This window comes from Chlorocebus sabaeus, chromosome 16, assembly GCF_047675955.1.
Source record: "Chlorocebus sabaeus isolate Y175 chromosome 16, mChlSab1.0.hap1, whole genome shotgun sequence".
Classification (NCBI taxonomy): domain Eukaryota; kingdom Metazoa; phylum Chordata; class Mammalia; order Primates; family Cercopithecidae; genus Chlorocebus; species Chlorocebus sabaeus.
Window position 1 is genome coordinate 75025269 of NC_132919.1, and position 18029 is coordinate 75043297.

Genomic DNA, 18029 nt, shown 5'->3' on the forward strand with positions numbered 1-18029 from the left:
CAAGTCCCCTGCTGGACTTTAAACCCGGTGAAAGCAGGGACCATGCCAATCACTGTGTGCTGGGTACTGTAGCACAGTGCCCAGCACTGTCCAGTAGAAATGCAATGTGAGCCATACATGTAAGTTTTTATTTTCTATGAGCCATATTAAAGAAACAGGTAAAATTAATTTTAAAGATAGTTAACTCAATATATAAAAAATGATTTCAACATGCAATCAGTATAAGTAATTATTAAAGAGATATTTAATCTTTTTTTGGAGGGTACTCAAGTTTTAGAAATCTAGTATTCTAAACTAGATTAAAATTATTTTTATTTATTTATTTATTTATTATTTTTCGAGTCAGAGTCTCACTCTATTGCTCAGGCAGGAGTGCAGTGGCATGAAATCAACTCACTGCAACCTCAACCTCCTGGGTTCAAGTGGTTCTTGAGCCTCAGCCTCCCAAGTAGCTGAGATTATAGGCACCTGCCACCACACCCGGCTAATGTTTTATATTTTTAGTAGAGATGGGGTTTCACCATGTTGATCAGGCTGGTCTTGAGCTCCTGACCTCGGGTGATCCACCCACCTCGGCCTCCCAAAGTGTTGGAATTACAGGTGTGAGCCACTGCACCCGGCCATATTTTATTTTATACTTAACAACACATTCCAAATTCAGATGCTACGTTTTGACTGGAAACACTTGCTCTGTTTTTAGATTTCATAAAGTTTACAGTTGAAAAAGTTAAATAGTTATATATATATTTTTTTTGACACGGAGTTTTGCTCTGTCGCCCAGGCTGCAGTGCAGTGGCATGATCTCTGCTCACTGCAACCTCTGCCTCCCAAGTTCAAGCGATTCTTGTGCCTCAACCTTCCCAGTAGCTGGGATTTACAGGCATGCCCACCATGCCCAGCTAATTTTTGTATTTTTAGTAGAGGCAGGGTTTTGCCATGTTGGCCAGGTTAGTCTCAAATTCCTGACCTCAGGTGATCCACCTGCCTCGACCTCCCAAAGTGCTGGGATTACAGGTGTGAGCCACCACGAGCGGCCTAACACTTAAAGTTACAGAATGAAAAATTCAGTTGCTCAGTTGGACTGGCCACACTGCAAGAGCCTCAGCAGAGCAGCCAAATGTAATTAGTGGTTCTTGTAGTGGACAGAGAAGGCCCAGTGTGTAGTAGCTGTCAAGATAACAACAACAACAACGAAGAAATGGCTCCAAGCAGCTGGACTCTTACCAGAAACCACCAGCTTCTTGACCTCTGATTAGAAATCTGGTACCTGTTAGATGATGTGAGCATGGTGTGTGTGTTTTTGCAGGTTTGAAACATGTTTGTTGCTCATTTTCCAGCATCCGGGGAACCCCAAACCGGCTCCCAGTCTAGCTTTGTTTTCTAATTGCTTCAGGCTGATGCCTTCTCTACTTGTTGAGATGCCTGCAGTCTTGACTGAAGACTTAGATATCATTGGGATGAAGTTAAAAGTGTTAGGTGGGGATAGGCATTAAGCAGTGTGTCTTTACTTTGGGGTTGTGGATGGATTCGAAAGTCTTCATTAACCCCTTGAAATCTTGAAATGATGTGCAAAGTGCATTTTTCTGGTGGAGTGTTCTTGCCTTTTATCCTAATAGGAACTGTCTCAAAAAAAAAAAAAGTTAAGAACCAGTTATTCAGACTATTAGGGCACAGAAAATCCGTCTAATTAAGAAGGTGTTTCCTTATAGGTAGACAGGGTTGATCCCTGTCTGGGGACACAGAACCCTCTAAGATGGATTAATCCTACTCCTAGTTTCCCAGATGTGAGAAACTGAGGTCCAGAGTTGAAGGCTTGACTTGTCCAAGACCACACATGGAGCCGGAAGCTTGGCCTGGGGGAAGGGTGGAGGTGAAGGTTCTAATCTGAAGATCCCAGTTTAATCCTACTTCTTTGCTGGAGATGAAAGTCCAGGCTTGACTCATGACAGGGGCCTTAGGGGAATTGGGGCCCCAAACTTGACAAGATTCCAAAACCTGCTCCTACCTTGCCCTCCTCCCTTCCTTCAACTGGCTTGCCCCACCCCAGTTTAAAGGCACTTCTCCCTCTAGGGAGGGGTGAGGAAGGCCATAAACGTGATTGAAAATGGCATCCTTGCTTCTGGGTATGGAGGTTGAAAGCAGGTTTGCAGAGGATTAGAGAAATCCCAGTCCCAGGGGCTGTTTTCAGCCTCCCTCCCTGAGACCTAGAGTTCCCATTCACACTGTGCACACTGCTTTCCTGGGAGGCCTCTTTCTGAGACCGTCTCATCTGGTGCATTTGCTCCTTCCTCCCTTGGACCCCAAGCCCTAGTCTCCTTCCAGCCTCCGTAAGCTCCTCAAGGCTCTGGATTCTTTCGAATAGAACACCAAAAGGAAAATTTCATTACTTCATACTAGTTTCTATTAATTTTGAACTGCTTATGACTTCAGAACTGGGTGAGCTGGAATTACCAGTCTTTTTTGTTTTTACCTTTTTATTATGGAAAGAAATACAAACATAAAAGTAAAAAGGGTAATGTAATAACCCCTCCATGTACCACCCATCACTTAGCTTTAACAATTACCATGCATGTGCAGTCTGTTTTCATTTTCCCCTGCGCTCTGATTATTTTGAAGCAAATCTTAGACATGTCATTTTATTTGTAACTTTCAATATGTATTTCTAAAATATAAGAATTACAATATGACTTTAAAAGATTGACAACAGGAGTGAGCCATCGTGCCTGGCTCCTAACTTACACTTTATTTAGTTTGAGACAGGATCTCACTCTGTCACCCAGGCTAGAGTGCAATGGCGCCATCTCAGCTAACTGCAACTTCTGCCTCCCGGACCCAGGTGATCCTCCCATCTCAGTCTCCTGAGTAGCTGGGACTACAGGTGTATGCCTGGCTAATTTTTTTTTTTGGGGGGTATATAGATATATATGTATTTTTGGGGGGAGGTGGGGTGGGGGACAGAGTCATGCTATGTCACCCAGGCTGGAGTACAATGGTGCGATCTCATTGCAACCTCCCCGCCTCTCTCGTTCAAGCGAGTCTTCTGCTTCAAAGTAGCTGGGATTACAGGTGTGCGCCACTATGCCCAGCTAATTTATTTTTAATAGAGACTAGGTTTCACCATGTTGGCCAGGCAGGTCTCGAACTCCTGACCCCATGACTCACCCACCTCGGTCTCCCAGGGTGCTGGGATTACAGGCGTGAGCTACGGTACCCGGCCCTAACTTCTACTTTAACTGAAGGAAATTAACATGCCAGGCTCTGAGATTCATTATCTCATATAATCCTCCCTACCCGCTAAGGTGGTATCAATGGATGTTTTACAGACCAGGGTACTGAGATGGGGAGGCTGAGTATCTTGTCTGAGTCACACAGCCACACAGAACCACAGCCAGAATTTGAACCCAAAGCCTGTTTGAATCCAGACTCTTTGCGCTGTCCCTGTGCTGCCTTTTTGAAGACATAAAGGGGACAGAAGGCCTTTGCCAAAGTAAACTCACTTTAGGCTGGAGGACAAAATAAAAAACACTTAAGAGTTCACACGACCCAGTGAACAGAGGGTCTGTGCCATGGAATTGCACTCCGATAAATCAAAACATCCCACCTATAATTCTTTAAACTATTAACTTCTTTTCCCAGCTTCCTATTTCCATAGTTAGTTGAAAAGTGATTATTTGGCATATTGAACATTGACTAGGTATTTGATGACGTCAAATTATTGTCATCCTCGTGTGGTGGCTCACATCTATAATTTCAGCACTTTGGGAGCTGAGGTGGGAGGATCGCTTGAGGACAGAGAGGAGTGTGAGACCAGCTTGGAAAACATAGTGAGGCCCCATCTCTACAAATTTAAAAAAAAAAAAAAATTGGAGCCAGGCGTGATGGTGCATGTGCCTGTGGTCCCAGCTGCTCAGGAGGCTGAGGTGGGAGGATCGCTTGAGCCTGGGAAGTCAAGGCTGCAGTGAGCCAAGATCCCACCACTGCACTCCAGCCTGGATGACAGAGCAATACTCTGTCTCAAAGAAAAAAAAAAGTAGGCTCTTCCCTAATTGAGAACTGTTTTCTTTTCTCTTTGGTGTAAGTCAGTGACACTTCTCTGAACTTTTTTTTTGTTTTTTTTTTGAGACGGAGTCGCTCTGTCCCCTGGGCTGGAGTGCAGTGGCCGGATCTCAGCTCACTGTCTCCCTCTCCTGGGTTTACACCATTCTCCTGCCTCAGCCTCCCGAGTAGCTGGGACTACAGGCGCCCGCCAACTCACCTGGCTAGTTTTTTGTATTTTTTAGTAGAGACGGGGTTTCACCGTGTTAGCCAGGATGGTCTCGATCTCCTGACCTCGTGATCCACCCATCTCGGCCTCCCAAAGTGCTGGGATTACAGGCTTGAGCCACCGCGCCCGGCCTTCTCTGAACTCTTGAGGTATGAAAGGATGAGAACTCTCAGCCCAGGGAGAGTTCCCAATCTCATCTCCCTCCCAGGGGCCCTCTCCCTGTGCTCCCTGAATCTCTTACTTCCTACATAGCTTCTTTTTTTTTTTGAGACGGAGCCTCGCTCTGTCGCCCAGGCTGGAGTGCAGTGGCCGGATCTCGGCTCGCTACAAGCTCCGCCTCCCGGGTTTACGCCATTCTCCTGCCTCAGCCTCCCGAGTAACTGGGACTACAGGCACCTGCCACCTCGCCCGGCTAGTTTTTTGTATTTTTTAGTAGAGACGGGGTTTCACCGTGTTAGCCAGGATGGTCTCGATCTCCTGACCTCGTGATCCGCCCGTCTCGGCCCCCCAAAGTGCTGGGATTACAGGCTTGAGCCACCATGCCCGGCCCCTACATAGCTTCTTAAGCTGTTGCAAGGATGCTCTTTCCCTCTGTTTTCTCCTGAATCCCCCCTGGGCTTCTGGAGAATGGTCACTCCGTCTTTGTTGCTCTTATGCCCCCTCCTTGGCCCAGCAGCCTTTGAGAGGTGAATCCTCAATAGCTACTATGTATCTGGCAAGCTGCTGCCCCTGCCCCCACATGCCCCACCCCTGGCCCAGGACCTGATAACTGCTCTGTATATCAAGGCAGGCAGAGGGCACCAGAAGCCACAGCATGTTGGCACCCAGGAAAATAGGCTGGTGCAACTGTTGCCTTTATTGCCGGGGACTGGTTGCTTCATTCTTTGAATCCACAGGTTTATCAGCTATAGGAGGGTGGAAGAGGGTGGGGGGAATTAATGAACTCAGAGTTCACCTTCCTTTTCTGAACAATGGATGTTCATTGGTTTTGGCAATCCAGGCACATAGAAGGTGCCCAGGAGATACTGCCCACAGGGCAAAGGCACTTCACAGCTCTGGTAGAAGCTGATCTGCTGAAGTACTGGAGTGGGTCCCTGGTCCCTGGTCCCTGGACCCTTTAACTGGGGAGATGGGGGAGTGGGGTGGGGCTCTAGGCAGTGGTATTTTTCACTATTTTCCCCACCAGTGCATAAGTCAAATCTTAATAACTGTTACTATCGTCAACCCTACCCGCCTGCCTCTTTCCTTGCTAGTCTGGATACTCCAGTTCCCTGGGACTGGGGACTTGGACATGGACTGAGTGCTTACTACATGGCAAGCAGCTTGTTTTATACAACTTCTCTTTGAAGTCTTCATAAAAGCCTTATTCAAGTTTCATAGGAGGTAACTAAGGTTCAGAGTGAAGAAGTAACCAGTTAGGGTGCTCTTAGCTTCCATCTGGATCCCCCAAGTTCCCAATACACTGCCGGAGCTCAGCCCACACCAGGCCTTCTCTAAGTGTTTGTGGAATGAATGAGACTGGAACCAAGCGAAGGAAAATACAGGTTACAGTTCTCAGCAATGCCCCATGTGCTTTGGGCCTGAAAGAAATTAGGTAGCACCATACTTAATAGAAACTGGGCCAAGGGCTTAAAAGACAAAGGTTCTTCATGGCCTCTGTGCCTCCCTGCCCCCTCGTTGTGTTTTAATCAGGGCTGGGGGCTTTGCTGAAAGGAGGCCTGGAGGGGCCTGGAGTGGGTTCCCAGGGTGGGGTGTGTGCCCTGGAGGGCTGGGTGAGTCTCTGCTGGTTGGGGGTGGGGGAGGGCTGCCAGGATGTCTTTTCTTTCATTGGTTGGGTGGCCCTGCCCTCCTCCCCCTCCCTCTCCTGGAACATTCCAGACATTCCAGACGATCTGCCTGCCATTGCTTTCAGGATATGGATTAACATCCCAGCAGAGATTTGATTTCACCACTGCCACCCTTCTCCTCCCCAGATCCCCTCCACGAAAGAAAGCCTCTAAAACTGAGAGTTTGAAGTGTGAGGGAATTTTGACCTTTGACCTTAGATTGTACTAAGGGACCATCTTGAAAGAGCATACTTCAAACTGGGCTCCTAAACTGGGGTTCCCTTAGGCCCTTACTGGTTTGAACTCCCAGGTAAGCCACCCCCACCTCTCTGCCCTTCATCCGGAAGTGTTCCCTTGAGGGAGGTCCTGGGCCTGGGCCTGGGCAATACCTGTTATAGGTGTTAAACTAGGTCTGTGTTCTCAATCTTCCAATGGCATGGCCATTTCTTTTCCTCATTTCTTCCAGCAGCTTTGCTTTCATTGTGAAGGCTTCTACATTTTCAGTCTGTCTAGTTGGTCATCAAATGAGTTGTGGGAAATTCCTCACAAGGGTAGACGCAGGGGTTCCCTCTTGGCCAATGAATTGAATCACAAAAAGGTGGTCTGATGGCATTTGGGGACCTGGAACTGGATTTGTATCTTATTATTTTGTCCTGCTATAATCTGACCTACTTAGGTCAAGTTCATGAACAAACCAAAGAAAGCCGCAGAGATTCTCTTCAGTACTTATTTCCTTCTTTCCCCATTATTTCATCCCTCAGAGAGTTTTCCTTAACATATTTAGAATGGCAGGCTAGAAAATATCATAGAGACCTTGCTTGTACCCACTGTAAAGCTGGAGATATTGAGGTCACATGGGTGAAGTGAGTGAACTGGCTCAGGATAGCCAAGGTCAATGCTTTTACAGCTAGAGCTTAGCATCCCTTTTCCCTGGTCCCTTATGTTTTCAGCACCCTTTCCCCTAGGCTTGGCAAGGGCTGGCATGTCAGATAGGAATACTGAGGCCCGAAGCTTAAGAGAGGCTTAATTAGAGAAACAGCCAGTCAGGGGCAGGTTAAAGACTAGAACTAGACTTTCGTACTTTCTAGTTCAGTTTTCCTTCAAGCCACTAGAGTTTTTTTGGACATTGTCCTTGGACTATGAGTTTGTGATCAAGGAAAAACAAAGATACAAATGCAATTGACCAGTGCATTAAGTCAATTTAAAAGTCTTAAACACAGGGATTAGCGCATTGATTGGTGAGCAAGTGATCTGGGGGTCAGCCCTGAACCTGAAAGCCTTCCTTAGGGAAAATTACCTTTTTTTTTTTTTTTTTTAACGAGTCTCACTCTGTTGCCCAGGCTGCAGTGCACTGGTTTGATCTTGGCTCACTGTGACCTCTGCCTCCCTGGTTCAAGCGATCCTCCTGCCCTAGCCTCCTGAGTAGCTGGAATTACAGGCACGTGCCACCATACCCTGCTAATTTTTTTTTTTTGTAGAGAGGGAATTTCACCATGTTGACCAGGCTGGTCTCCAACTCCTGACCGCAAGTGATTGGCCTGCCTCGGCCTCCCAAAGCGTTGGGATTACAGGCATGAGCCATCACTCCTGCCTAAAAATTACATTTTAAAGATGGGAAGAAGAAATTACCTGGGCATAGTGGCTTGCACATTTGGTCCCAGCTATATAGGAGGGTGGGAGGTGGGAGGATCGCTTGATCCCAGGAGGTCTAGGCTGCAGTGAACTGTGTTTATGCCACTGCACTCCAGTTTGGGTGACAGAGCACTTTACAAGATTGTTGGTAAATAATAGTCATAATAAAGCTGGGAAGAAAAAAGTATTGTATAGTTACTGGGAGAGAGAAAAGTAGTGGCATTATGCTGACTTTTACCTGTGTTAATCACTCCCACCTTAGTATTCACAGATACATCTATTGTTACACTTTAAGTACTTACATTTTCTAGCATCACCTACCACCCTGTGAAAGAAATGGCCTGGAAGAGGTTAAACAATCTTGGTCAGTACTAGTAAGTGGAGCATAGGTTTAAATCCGTATCTGTGCCAAGTACTTAACCACTGCACTATATCCTGCTGTGATTTGTTTGTGTATATTATCTTACCTAAAAAATTGTGAACACCTTCAACCAGGCATTTTGTCTCTTTTGTTTATTTCTGTGTTTCCAGCATCTGGAACAAAGTAGTATGTGAAGTAGGTATTAATTAAATAAATGGTTGTTAGATTAATTAATAATGCCTTGGGCCAGGTGTTGTGGCTTATGCCTGTAATCTCAGCATTTTGGGAGGCCGAGATGGGCGGATCACCTGAGGTCTGCAATTCAAGACCAGCCTGGCCAATATAGTGAAACCCCGTCTCTACTAAAAATACAGAAATTAGCCTGATGTGGTGGCGCACACCTGTAATCCCAGCTACTAGGGAGGCTGAGGCAGGCAAATCACTTGAACCCAGGGGGCAGAGGTTGTAGTGAGCCGAGATTGTGCCATTGCACTCCAGCCTGGGTGGCAGAGCGAGACTGTGTCTCAAAAACAAATAAAAAAATAAAAATGTCTTATTTAGCTTTGTATTCCTAGTGCCCGGAACATAGTCATGGTAACCTGCTTACTGAATAAAGGAATGAGTGAGAAAGTAGTGGGACAAACAAAACAGTTGTGTGTGTGTGTGGTTTTTTTTTGTTTGAAATGTTAACTGAGTGCTTAGAACACCTGATTCTGCATTCCTAGGTGTGGTAGCATTCATGATAATTTTGGTCTCTAAAGCGAGGTACCCCTACTGCAAGTTTCCATTCCTAAAAGTTTATTCTTAGATTTTAAGACTATGGTGTTGGTGAGCTGAAGGTAGGGAAATAGAAACTGGGGCAAGGATTAGAAACTGCGAGTTTACAGACCCCTCATGTATTCAGAGCTTTCTTTAATTCTGCTCCCTCTTTACTTTCAGGAGCCGGAAAATTCAGATCCGAAATATTCCACCTCAGCTCCGATGGGAAGTAAGTGTTTGGGGGAAACTCTAAATGGAATGGGATACTGGAGCCTAGAAAGTACATCTGGACCAGCTGGAGCTGCCAGAAATGATTGGGGAGGTCTGGGGCCAGGCCAGGGAGGCCTGGGTCCCGTCCGTCCGTCCGTCCGTCCGTCCTTCCGTCTGTCCTTCCTCGTCCTTTCTCTCTGGGTTTTTTTTTTTTTTTTTTGAGATGGAGTTTTGCTCTCTGCCCAGGCTGGAGTGCAGTGGCGTGGTCTTGACTCACTGCAACCTCTTCCTCCAGGTTCAAGCGATTCTCCTGCCTCAGCCTCCCAAGTAGCTAGGATTACAGGCGTGTACCCCCATGCCCGGCTAATTTTGTATTTTTATTAGAGACAGAGTTTTACTGTGTTGATCAGGCTGGTCTCAAATGCCTTACCTCAAGTGAGCCACCGCGCCTAGCCTTATCTTTTCTTAACCCACAGCCCCATCTTTTAGGTTGTCCCTATGGTGAGAGGCATTAGGGAGATGGTAGATGAGTGTTTCCTAAGCCCTAAACTTGGTAATGTGGCAGAAGATAATTTAGGGACCCAGGCAGCCCAGGTCTGCTTCTCAAAAAGCCCTTAAGGCAGAACTTAAGTACAGTCCTGCAAAGACACCCCATCCGCATTAGCACCCCAGAAAGGTCACACCGGACAGGTAATAATGCTCAAACACTCCTATGACTCTGTGTATGCCCCATTGCTTTAGGATGCAGGGTGTCCAGTGGCTGCTTTGCAAGGGTCCTGGGACTCAGAGTTAAGTGTACTTCCCTTCTCCATGCTCCTAGGTACTGGACAGCCTGCTGGCTCAGTATGGGACAGTAGAGAACTGTGAACAAGGTAAGAGTGGGCCAGGCATGGGGTGGTGCTTGTGGTGGGGGTTGGAGGAGTTTGGTGCATTTGCTCTGCTTCACTTTGTTTCTTTCTTTTTCTTTTTCTTTTTTCTTTTCTTTTCTCTTTTTTTTTTTTGAGATGGAGTGTTGCTCTGTCACCAGGCTGGAGTGAAGATGGCATGATCTTGGCTCATTGCAACCTCCACCTCCTGGGTTCAAGCAATTCTCCTGCCTCAGCCTCCTGAGTAGCTGGGATTACAGACACATGCCACCATACCCAGCTGATTTTTGTATTTTTAGTAGAGACGTGTTTTACCATGTTGGCCAGGATGGTCTCATCTCCTGACCTTGTGACCTGTCCGCCTCAGCCTCTTAAAGTGCTGGGATTACAGGTGTGAGCCACCACGCCCGGCCTCTGCTTCACTTTCCATGATCAAATCAACATTGAAAACCAAAAGAAGAGGCCGGGCGCGGTGGCTCAAGCCTGTAATCCCAGCACTTTGGGAGGCCGAGACGGGCGGATCATGAGGTCAGGAGGTCGAGACCATCCTGGTTAACACGGTGAAACCCCGTCTCTACTAAACATACAAAAAACTAGCCGGGCGAAGTGGCGGGTGCCTGTAGTCCCAGCTACTTGGGAGGCTGAGGCAGGAGAATGGCGTGAACCCGAGAGGAGGAGCTTGCAGTGAGCTGAGATCCGGCCACTGCACTCCAGCCTGGGTGACACAGCAAGACTCTGTCTCAAAAAAAAAAAAAAAAAAAAGAAAACCAAAAGAAGAAAGGCAGATAGAATGTGTTACACAGGGAAGTACATTGGATTGGGGACCTGGACTCTTGGCCTCGGCTTTGGGTCTTAGTTATCTGTGGAACTGGGTTTCTCTTCTGTTTAGCAGGAGGCTTGAACAAAGCCACTCCTTCCCAGCATGGAGTCTCCAGGTTCTTAGGGATCAACCAAGGTAGAAATGGCTATCCCAGGATTTTAAAAATAGTCTAAGAACAGAAATCTTGCATTCAACCTGAGTTACCCTGCAGCCATTTTACTTTAAAAGCTTCATGTTTCTTGTTTTTGGCTGGAATAATCAACCAGTTGTCTCTTTTTAGAAGCTCTGATTGGTAGCAATGTATGTCTTTGGTCAATTAAAAAAAAAGCAGAGGATTTAATACTTAGTTAATGTAGTTTGATAGGTAAGCAAAATCGTTTGAAGAGTAGGCCCACAGAAGGAAAAATAATAGAAGAATTTTAGGTCATAAAAAGTTTGCCACCTGGGTGCAGTGACTCACACCTGTAATGCCAGCACTATGGGAGGACAAGGTGGGAGGATCTCTTGAGCCACAAGAGTTTTGAGACCAGCCTGGGAAAGAGTGAGACTCCATGTCTACAAGAAATTACCTGGGAGTGGTGGTGGATACCTGCAGTCCCAGTCAGTAGGGAGGCTGAGGCAAGAGGATTGCTGGTGCCCAGGAGGCCAAGGCTGCAGTAAGCTGTGATTGTGCCACTGCACTCCAGCCTGGATGACAGCAAGATTCTTTATTGTCTCAAAAACAAAATGAAACAAGTTTTGTCCATTTAGTAATGGAAAGTGACTTTGGTTGGATATAAGGTGGTCTTTACGCAGACAAGATACTGGGTTAGGTTTGGAGATCTTAAAGAAACAAGTGGATAATCACTTGGTTTGAGATTTAAATATTCCTCTTCAAATTATTTGTGGAAAGGGGCAAGCTATAAATGATTATAAATGATGAAAACCTTCACCCACCCAAGGATAAACTGATGAATCTATCAAACACGTTCTAACCTGCTCTAATCTTGTAGCTTGCCCTTTATCTTAAATGCCAGGATGCAGCAGGACTAACTGATAACTACTGCTCAGTACTGTTCACAGTTTAGACTAATGAATACGTTACTTCTGGACAAACAGTAAGATTGAGCAGTGGCTTGGAAGCAAGTGCATGCTGAATTTCACTGAGTGGTGTATAAGGAGTCAACACTAGTTTAAATTTATCCAAGGCTCACTAGGGAGCTGTAACACACCCTATCTGGAAAGATATCTGCTACTTTGAGAGAACCGTGTGGGAAATGTTTGACTTTGTTGGACAATAGAGAAAGTCCTTAAGTCTGCTCAAAAGTCACTGTGAGTGAGGTCCATTCTTTCTACCTATCTCATCCTCTTTCATGTGATTTATTATTATTATTAGTTTTTGAGATACAGTCTCTCTCTGTCACCCAGGCTGGAGTGCAGCGGTGTGATCTCGGCTCACTTCAACCTCTGCCTGCTGGGTTCGAGCGATTCTTCTGCTTCAGCTCCCAAGTAGCTGGGACTACAGGCACCCACCACCACACCCAGCTAATTTTTGTACTTTAGTTTTGTACTTTAGTGGAGAGTAGAGCTAATTTTTGTACTTTTTTCACCATATTGACTAGGCTGGTCTCCTGAGCTTGTGATCCACCTGCCTTGGCTTCCCAAAATGCTGGGATTACAGGAGTGAGCCACCACACCTGGCCTCATCTGATTTATATTTCTCCATAGCAGTCATCACTCTCAAATATTCTGTAGAACTTGCTTATTTATTATGCTTATTGTTGTCTCTCTCTCCATAAACTCCACAAAGGCAGAGGTTTTTTTGGTTTACTACTGTATTTCCAGTCACTGGAAGATTGTTCTTGCAGAAGCTTCCTTACCACTGAGGAGGGAGAGACCTGCTGATGCAGGCCAGAGCAGTTAAGAGTGGTCTGGGCGGGCCGGGCACGGTGGCTCAAGCCTGTAATCCCAGCACTTTGGGAGGCCGAGACGGGCGGATCACGAGGTCAGGAGATCGAGACCATCCTGGCTAACACGGTGAAACCCCGTCTCTACTAAAAAATACAAAAAAAACTAGCCGGGCGAGGTGGCGGGCGCCTGTAGTCCCAGGTACTCGGGAGGCTGAGGCAGGAGAATGGCGTAAACCCAGGAGGCGGAGCTTGCAGTGAGCTGAGATCTGGCCACTGCACTCCAGCCTGGGCCACAAAGCGAGACTCCGTCTCAAAAAAAAAAAAAAAAAAAAAAAAAAAGAGTGGTCTGGGCCTAGCGTGGTGGCTCATGCCTGTAATCCCAGGACTTTGGGAGGCTGAGAGGGGAGGAATAGCTTTAGCACAGGAGTTAAAGGCTTCTGTGAACTCTGATTACGCCACTGTACTCCAGCCTGGATGACAGATTCTTTGCACTGAAGTTTGTGACCAAGTGCCTTCTCTGTCCTCAGTGTTGTGGGGGCAGAGGCTTAATTTAAGCCATGGTCCCCCACCCCATGGTTGAGCAAGCCCAGGGGACCGAAATTCACAAGACATTGGTATAGGAGAAAGAAGGTTAACTTTATTTATTTATTTATTTGAAACAGAGTCTAGTTCTGCCTCCTAAGCTGGAATGCAGTGTGATCATAGCTCACTACAGCCTCAAACCTCTGGGATCAAGTGATTCTCCTGCTGCCTTAGCTTCCCAAGTAGCTGGGACTGTCGGTGTTTACTACTGCACCCGGCTGATTTTTTTTTTTTTTTTTTAAATTTTTTGTAGAGATGGGGTCTCCCTGTGTTGCCAGGCTGATCTCAGATTCCTGGCACGACCTTCTGAAGTGATTCTCCCACCTCAGACGGTTAATTTTAATAATTGTAGGTGAGAAATATGTTTCTAGACTGCTTGGGATTCTAATGTCAGCTTGCCAAACCATTCTCCTAGAGCCAAGAATTTTGATGGGATCAATGGCTAGCATCCTGAGGCTACAGTGGCCACATCCAAGACAGGAAATCCTTTCCCCTGGAAAACATGCAAATTCTTTTTTTTCTTTCTAGACTTCTATAGCCATTCCTGTCAGTCCATTTAGCAGGATTTTTTTTTTTTTTTTTTGAGATAGAGTTTCGCTTTGTCACCCAGTCTGAAGTTCAGTGGCGCAATGTCTGCTCACTGCAACCTCCGCCTCCTGAGTTGAAGCAATTCTCCTGTCTTAGCCTCCCAAGTAACTGGGATTACAGGCATGCACCACCACACTGGGCTAATTTTTGTATTTTCAGTGGAGACTGGGTTTTGCTATGTTGGCCAGGCTGGTCTTGAACTCCTGACCTCAAGTGATGCACCTGCCTCGGCCTCCTGAAATGCTGGGATTACAGGTGTGAGCCACTGTGCCCGGCCTCCGTTTAGCTAGATTTTGATACACGTTGGTTCTTGTGTCCTTGAGAATACATAGACTGCTAGAATGGATTTAGGTGTTTACAAGTTTTGTCAGCCATATCTTTGCAGGCCATTTCTTGGGATGTTTACTTCTATAAATTGCTAATCTCATTCAGCGTGTGTGTGTGTGTGTGTGTGTGTGTGTGTGTGTGTGTGTGTGTGTTTTGGAGACAGAATGTCACTCTGTTGCCCAGGCTGGAGTGCAGTGGCACCATCTCGGCTCACTGCAAGCTCCACCTCCCAGGTTCATGCCATTCTCCTGCCTCAGCCTCCCAAGTAGCTGGGACTACAGGCGCCCGCCACCACACCCGGCTAATTTTTTCTATTTTTAGTAGAGACAGGGTTTCACTGTGTTAGCCAGGATGGTCTTGATCTCCTGACCTCGTGATCCACCCACCTTGGCCTCCCAAAGTGCTGGGATTACAGGCATGAGCCACCGCACCCGGCCGCATGTGTTGATTTTTAACTAGTTCAACTTTTTTTTTTTTTTTTTTTGAGACAGAATCTTGCTCTGTTGCCCAGGCTGGAGTGCAGTGGCACGATCTTGGCTCACTGCAACCTCCACATCCCGGGTTCAAGCGATTCTCCTGCCTCAGCCTCCCAAGTAGCTGGGACTACAGGTGCACGCCACCACACCCAGCTAATTTTTGTAATTTTAGTAGAAATGGGTTTCACCATATTGGTCAGACTGGTCTCAAACTCCTGACCTCAGGTGATCTACCTGCCTCGGCCTCCCAAAGTGCTGGGGATTTACAGGTGTGAGGTACCGCTCCCGGCCAACTAGTTTAACTTTCTAAAGGGAATTTACTCCCTTTAGAGTGTGTGGAGGTGGGTAGTAGTGTTTGCGTTGCCATATAGCCTTGTTGTGCAACTGCTGATAGGGTGGCTACACCCATTTGTGTATCTACTCTCTTGGGAACCGACTGAGCAAATTACAAAAAGCAGGAAGGTAAATTTGAATTTTCTTTCTTTCTTTGTTTTTTTGAGACTGGGTCTCCATCACCCAGGCTGGAGTGCAGCGGCACTATCTTGGCTCATTGCAACCTCTGCCTCCTGGGTTCAAGTGATCTTCCCACCTCAGCCTCCTGAGTAGCTGGGACTCAGCACCATGCCTGGTTAATTTTTGTGTTTTTTGTTAGCGATAGGGTTTTGCCATGTTGACCAGGCTGGTCTCTCAAGCTCAAGTAATCCACCTGCCTCTGCCTCCCAAAGTCCTGGGATTACAGGCACGAGCTACCATGCCCTGCCTGGTAAATTTGAATTTTCAAGTAGCTCCCTTGAAAGGGGAAGGTTTTTTGTTTTTTTGCCTTTTTATTCAAGTTAGAGTATCTGCCAGGTGTCCTTTTTTTTTTTTTTTTTTTTTTTTGAGGCGGAATCTCCCTCTGTTGCCCAGGTTCAGAGTGCAGTGGCACGATCTCACCTCACTTCAATCTCTGCTTCCCAGGTTCAAGTGATTCAAGCAGTTCTCCTGCCTCAGCATCCCCAGTAGCTGGGACTATAGGCGCGTGCCACTACACCCAGCTAATTTTTGTATTTTTTAGTAGAGACAAGAGTTTCACTGTGTTGGCCAGGCTGATTTCCTGGGCTCAAGTGATCTGCCAGCCTCGCCCTCCCAAGGTGCTAGGATTTGCAGGCGTGATCCACCGCGCCTGGCCTGCCAGATGTCTTCTTGATCTCAAAATGTGGAAAGCTGGAGTTGGAGATTCATTGGTTGGGCCTCCAGATTTCCCTGCTCTGACGCTGTCCTCTCTTTTCTCTGCAGTGAACACTGAGAGTGAGACGGCAGTGGTGAATGTCACCTATTCCAACCGGGAGCAGACCAGGCAGTGAGTGGGTTGGAAAGTGGGGCTGGGGGCGGTGGGGGGGCGCTCTGAGGGGGGTGGTGTGAGCCTGGTCCCACTTTTTTCCTCAGGGGGTCTAGGCAGGCTGGGGTCCCCATCCAGGGTTCTGTTATTAGCCCAAGCCAAACCGAGAGTCTTGCATAAAAGGTGTCTTCAGGGGGTCTCCTTCATGTCCGTTGTTTCAGGGATCTCAAAGGCTCAGAAACATCAAGATCGATAGCAAAAATATATAGAAGGAAGGGACCCAAAGCCCTCCCAGATAAGTGGGAAATTCCTTGCGGAGAAAATGTCCTCTCCCCGCTGATAGGTTTCTGGTTGCTCTGGGACCTTAGAGTCCTTTGCTGTGTTCTTGGCGCCATCTAGTGATAATGAAGGGGAACTTCGGGGTTCCAAAAAGATTCCTCAACCTTGGGATGCTGAGACATTTTATTGCAGTGATGGTCGTGAACCTAGCTGGTGATAGTTTTGGGGTCCTTTTAGTCCCATCGTACCCACAATGTTAGCTCCTAGCCCTTTGGTTGAGCAGTTATGCTTCTCACTCGCTGTTACAGACAGACTACACATTTTACACATTATTCATATTAATATCTGAGCCTGTTATAGGCTTTTGCCATATTTTGCTTTGGGTTTTCTTGCTTCTTCAACATGCCGCCTTCTCCAATCTAATAATACTTTGTAAAATCCTACCTGTTATTAAAATACCTACCGTTTTCTTTTAGATACCTCCTGGGCTCAGAATTTTCTAGAGGTTCCTACTGCCCCTTGTGGCCACCAGGGTTTGGCTTTAAAGCTCATGTCAACAGTTGCTCATTCTCTCCTGCCTACTGTTGCCTTGTTCTTGTTTTTTGGAGACAAGTCTCACTCTGCCACCCAGGCTGGAATTTAGTGGCATGATACCAGCTCACTGCAACCTCAACCTCCTGGGCTCAAGCAATCCTCCCACCTCAGCCTGCCAAGTAGGTGGGACTACAGACATACACAATTATGCCTGGTTCATTTTTGTATTTTTTGTAGAGGCGAGGTTTCACCATGTTGCCCAGGCTGGTCTCGAACTCCTGGGCTCAAGTGATCTGCCTGCCATGGCCTCCCAGAGTGCTGGGATTATAAGCTTGAGCCACCTCACTTGCCCTTTGTTACCTCATTAACATTTCTGGTTTTTTTTTTTTTTTTTTTTTTTTGAGACTGAGTCTTGTTCTGTCTTGCTCTGTCGTCCAGGCTGGAGTGCAGTGGCGCAATCTTGGCTCACTGCAACCTGCGCCTCCTGGGTTCAAGCAATTCTTGTGCAAGAAAGCCCAAAGGAAAATGTGGCAAAAGCCTATAACAGGCTCGGATATTAATAAAAATGAGTAATGTGCAAAATGTGTAGTCTGTCTGTAACAGCCTCCTGAATAGCTGGGACTACAGGTGGTACACCACCATGCCTGGCTGGCTAACTTTTTTTTAATCTTTTAATTTTAATTTTTTTCTTTTTGAGATGGAGTCTCACTCTGTCGCCCAGGCTGGAGTTCAGTGGCATGATCTCGACTCACTGCAACCTCCACCTCCCAGGTTCGAGTGATTCTCCTGCCTCAGTCTCCTGAGTAGCTAGGATTACAGGCATGTACCACCACACCTGGCTAATTTTTGTGTATTTAGTAGAGATGGGGTCTCGCCATGTTGGCCAGGAAGGTCTCGAACTCCTGACTTCAAGTGATCCACCCACCTCAGCCTCCCAGAGTGCTGGAATTACAGGTGTGAGCCATCGCACCCAGCTGCCTTGTTAACATTTCTAACCAGTGTCAGCCTTGGGAATGGATGATGCTTATGCCCTCCCTTTAGTCTTATTCAGCCCCATTTTACAGACATACGAAATAGACTGAGACTCTAGTCTCCAAGTGGTAAGCAAGCCATTCTGTCTCCAATTCCTACGTCTTTGCCACAGTTTAAAAAAATAATAATTATTTTATTTTTTGAGACACTCTCTCCCTGTTGCCCAGGCTGGAGTGCAGTGTTGCAAACACAGCTCATTGCAGCTTCAACCTCCTGGGCTGAGGGGATACTCCTGCCTCAGCCTCTAAAGCAGCTGGGGTAACAGG

General features: G+C 46.7%; 1 protein-coding gene across 1 annotated transcript in view; it reads left to right on the forward strand.

Annotated features, from left to right (window-relative positions):
• The window catches only part of IGF2BP1 (insulin like growth factor 2 mRNA binding protein 1), a 54078-nt gene that overhangs the window by 19374 nt on the left and 16675 nt on the right, over nt 1–18029 (forward strand). The window contains 3 exon segments of the mRNA XM_073005410.1: nt 9023–9071; nt 9873–9924; nt 15876–15939. Coding sequence (XP_072861511.1) covers nt 9023–9071; nt 9873–9924; nt 15876–15939 — 165 coding nt within the window.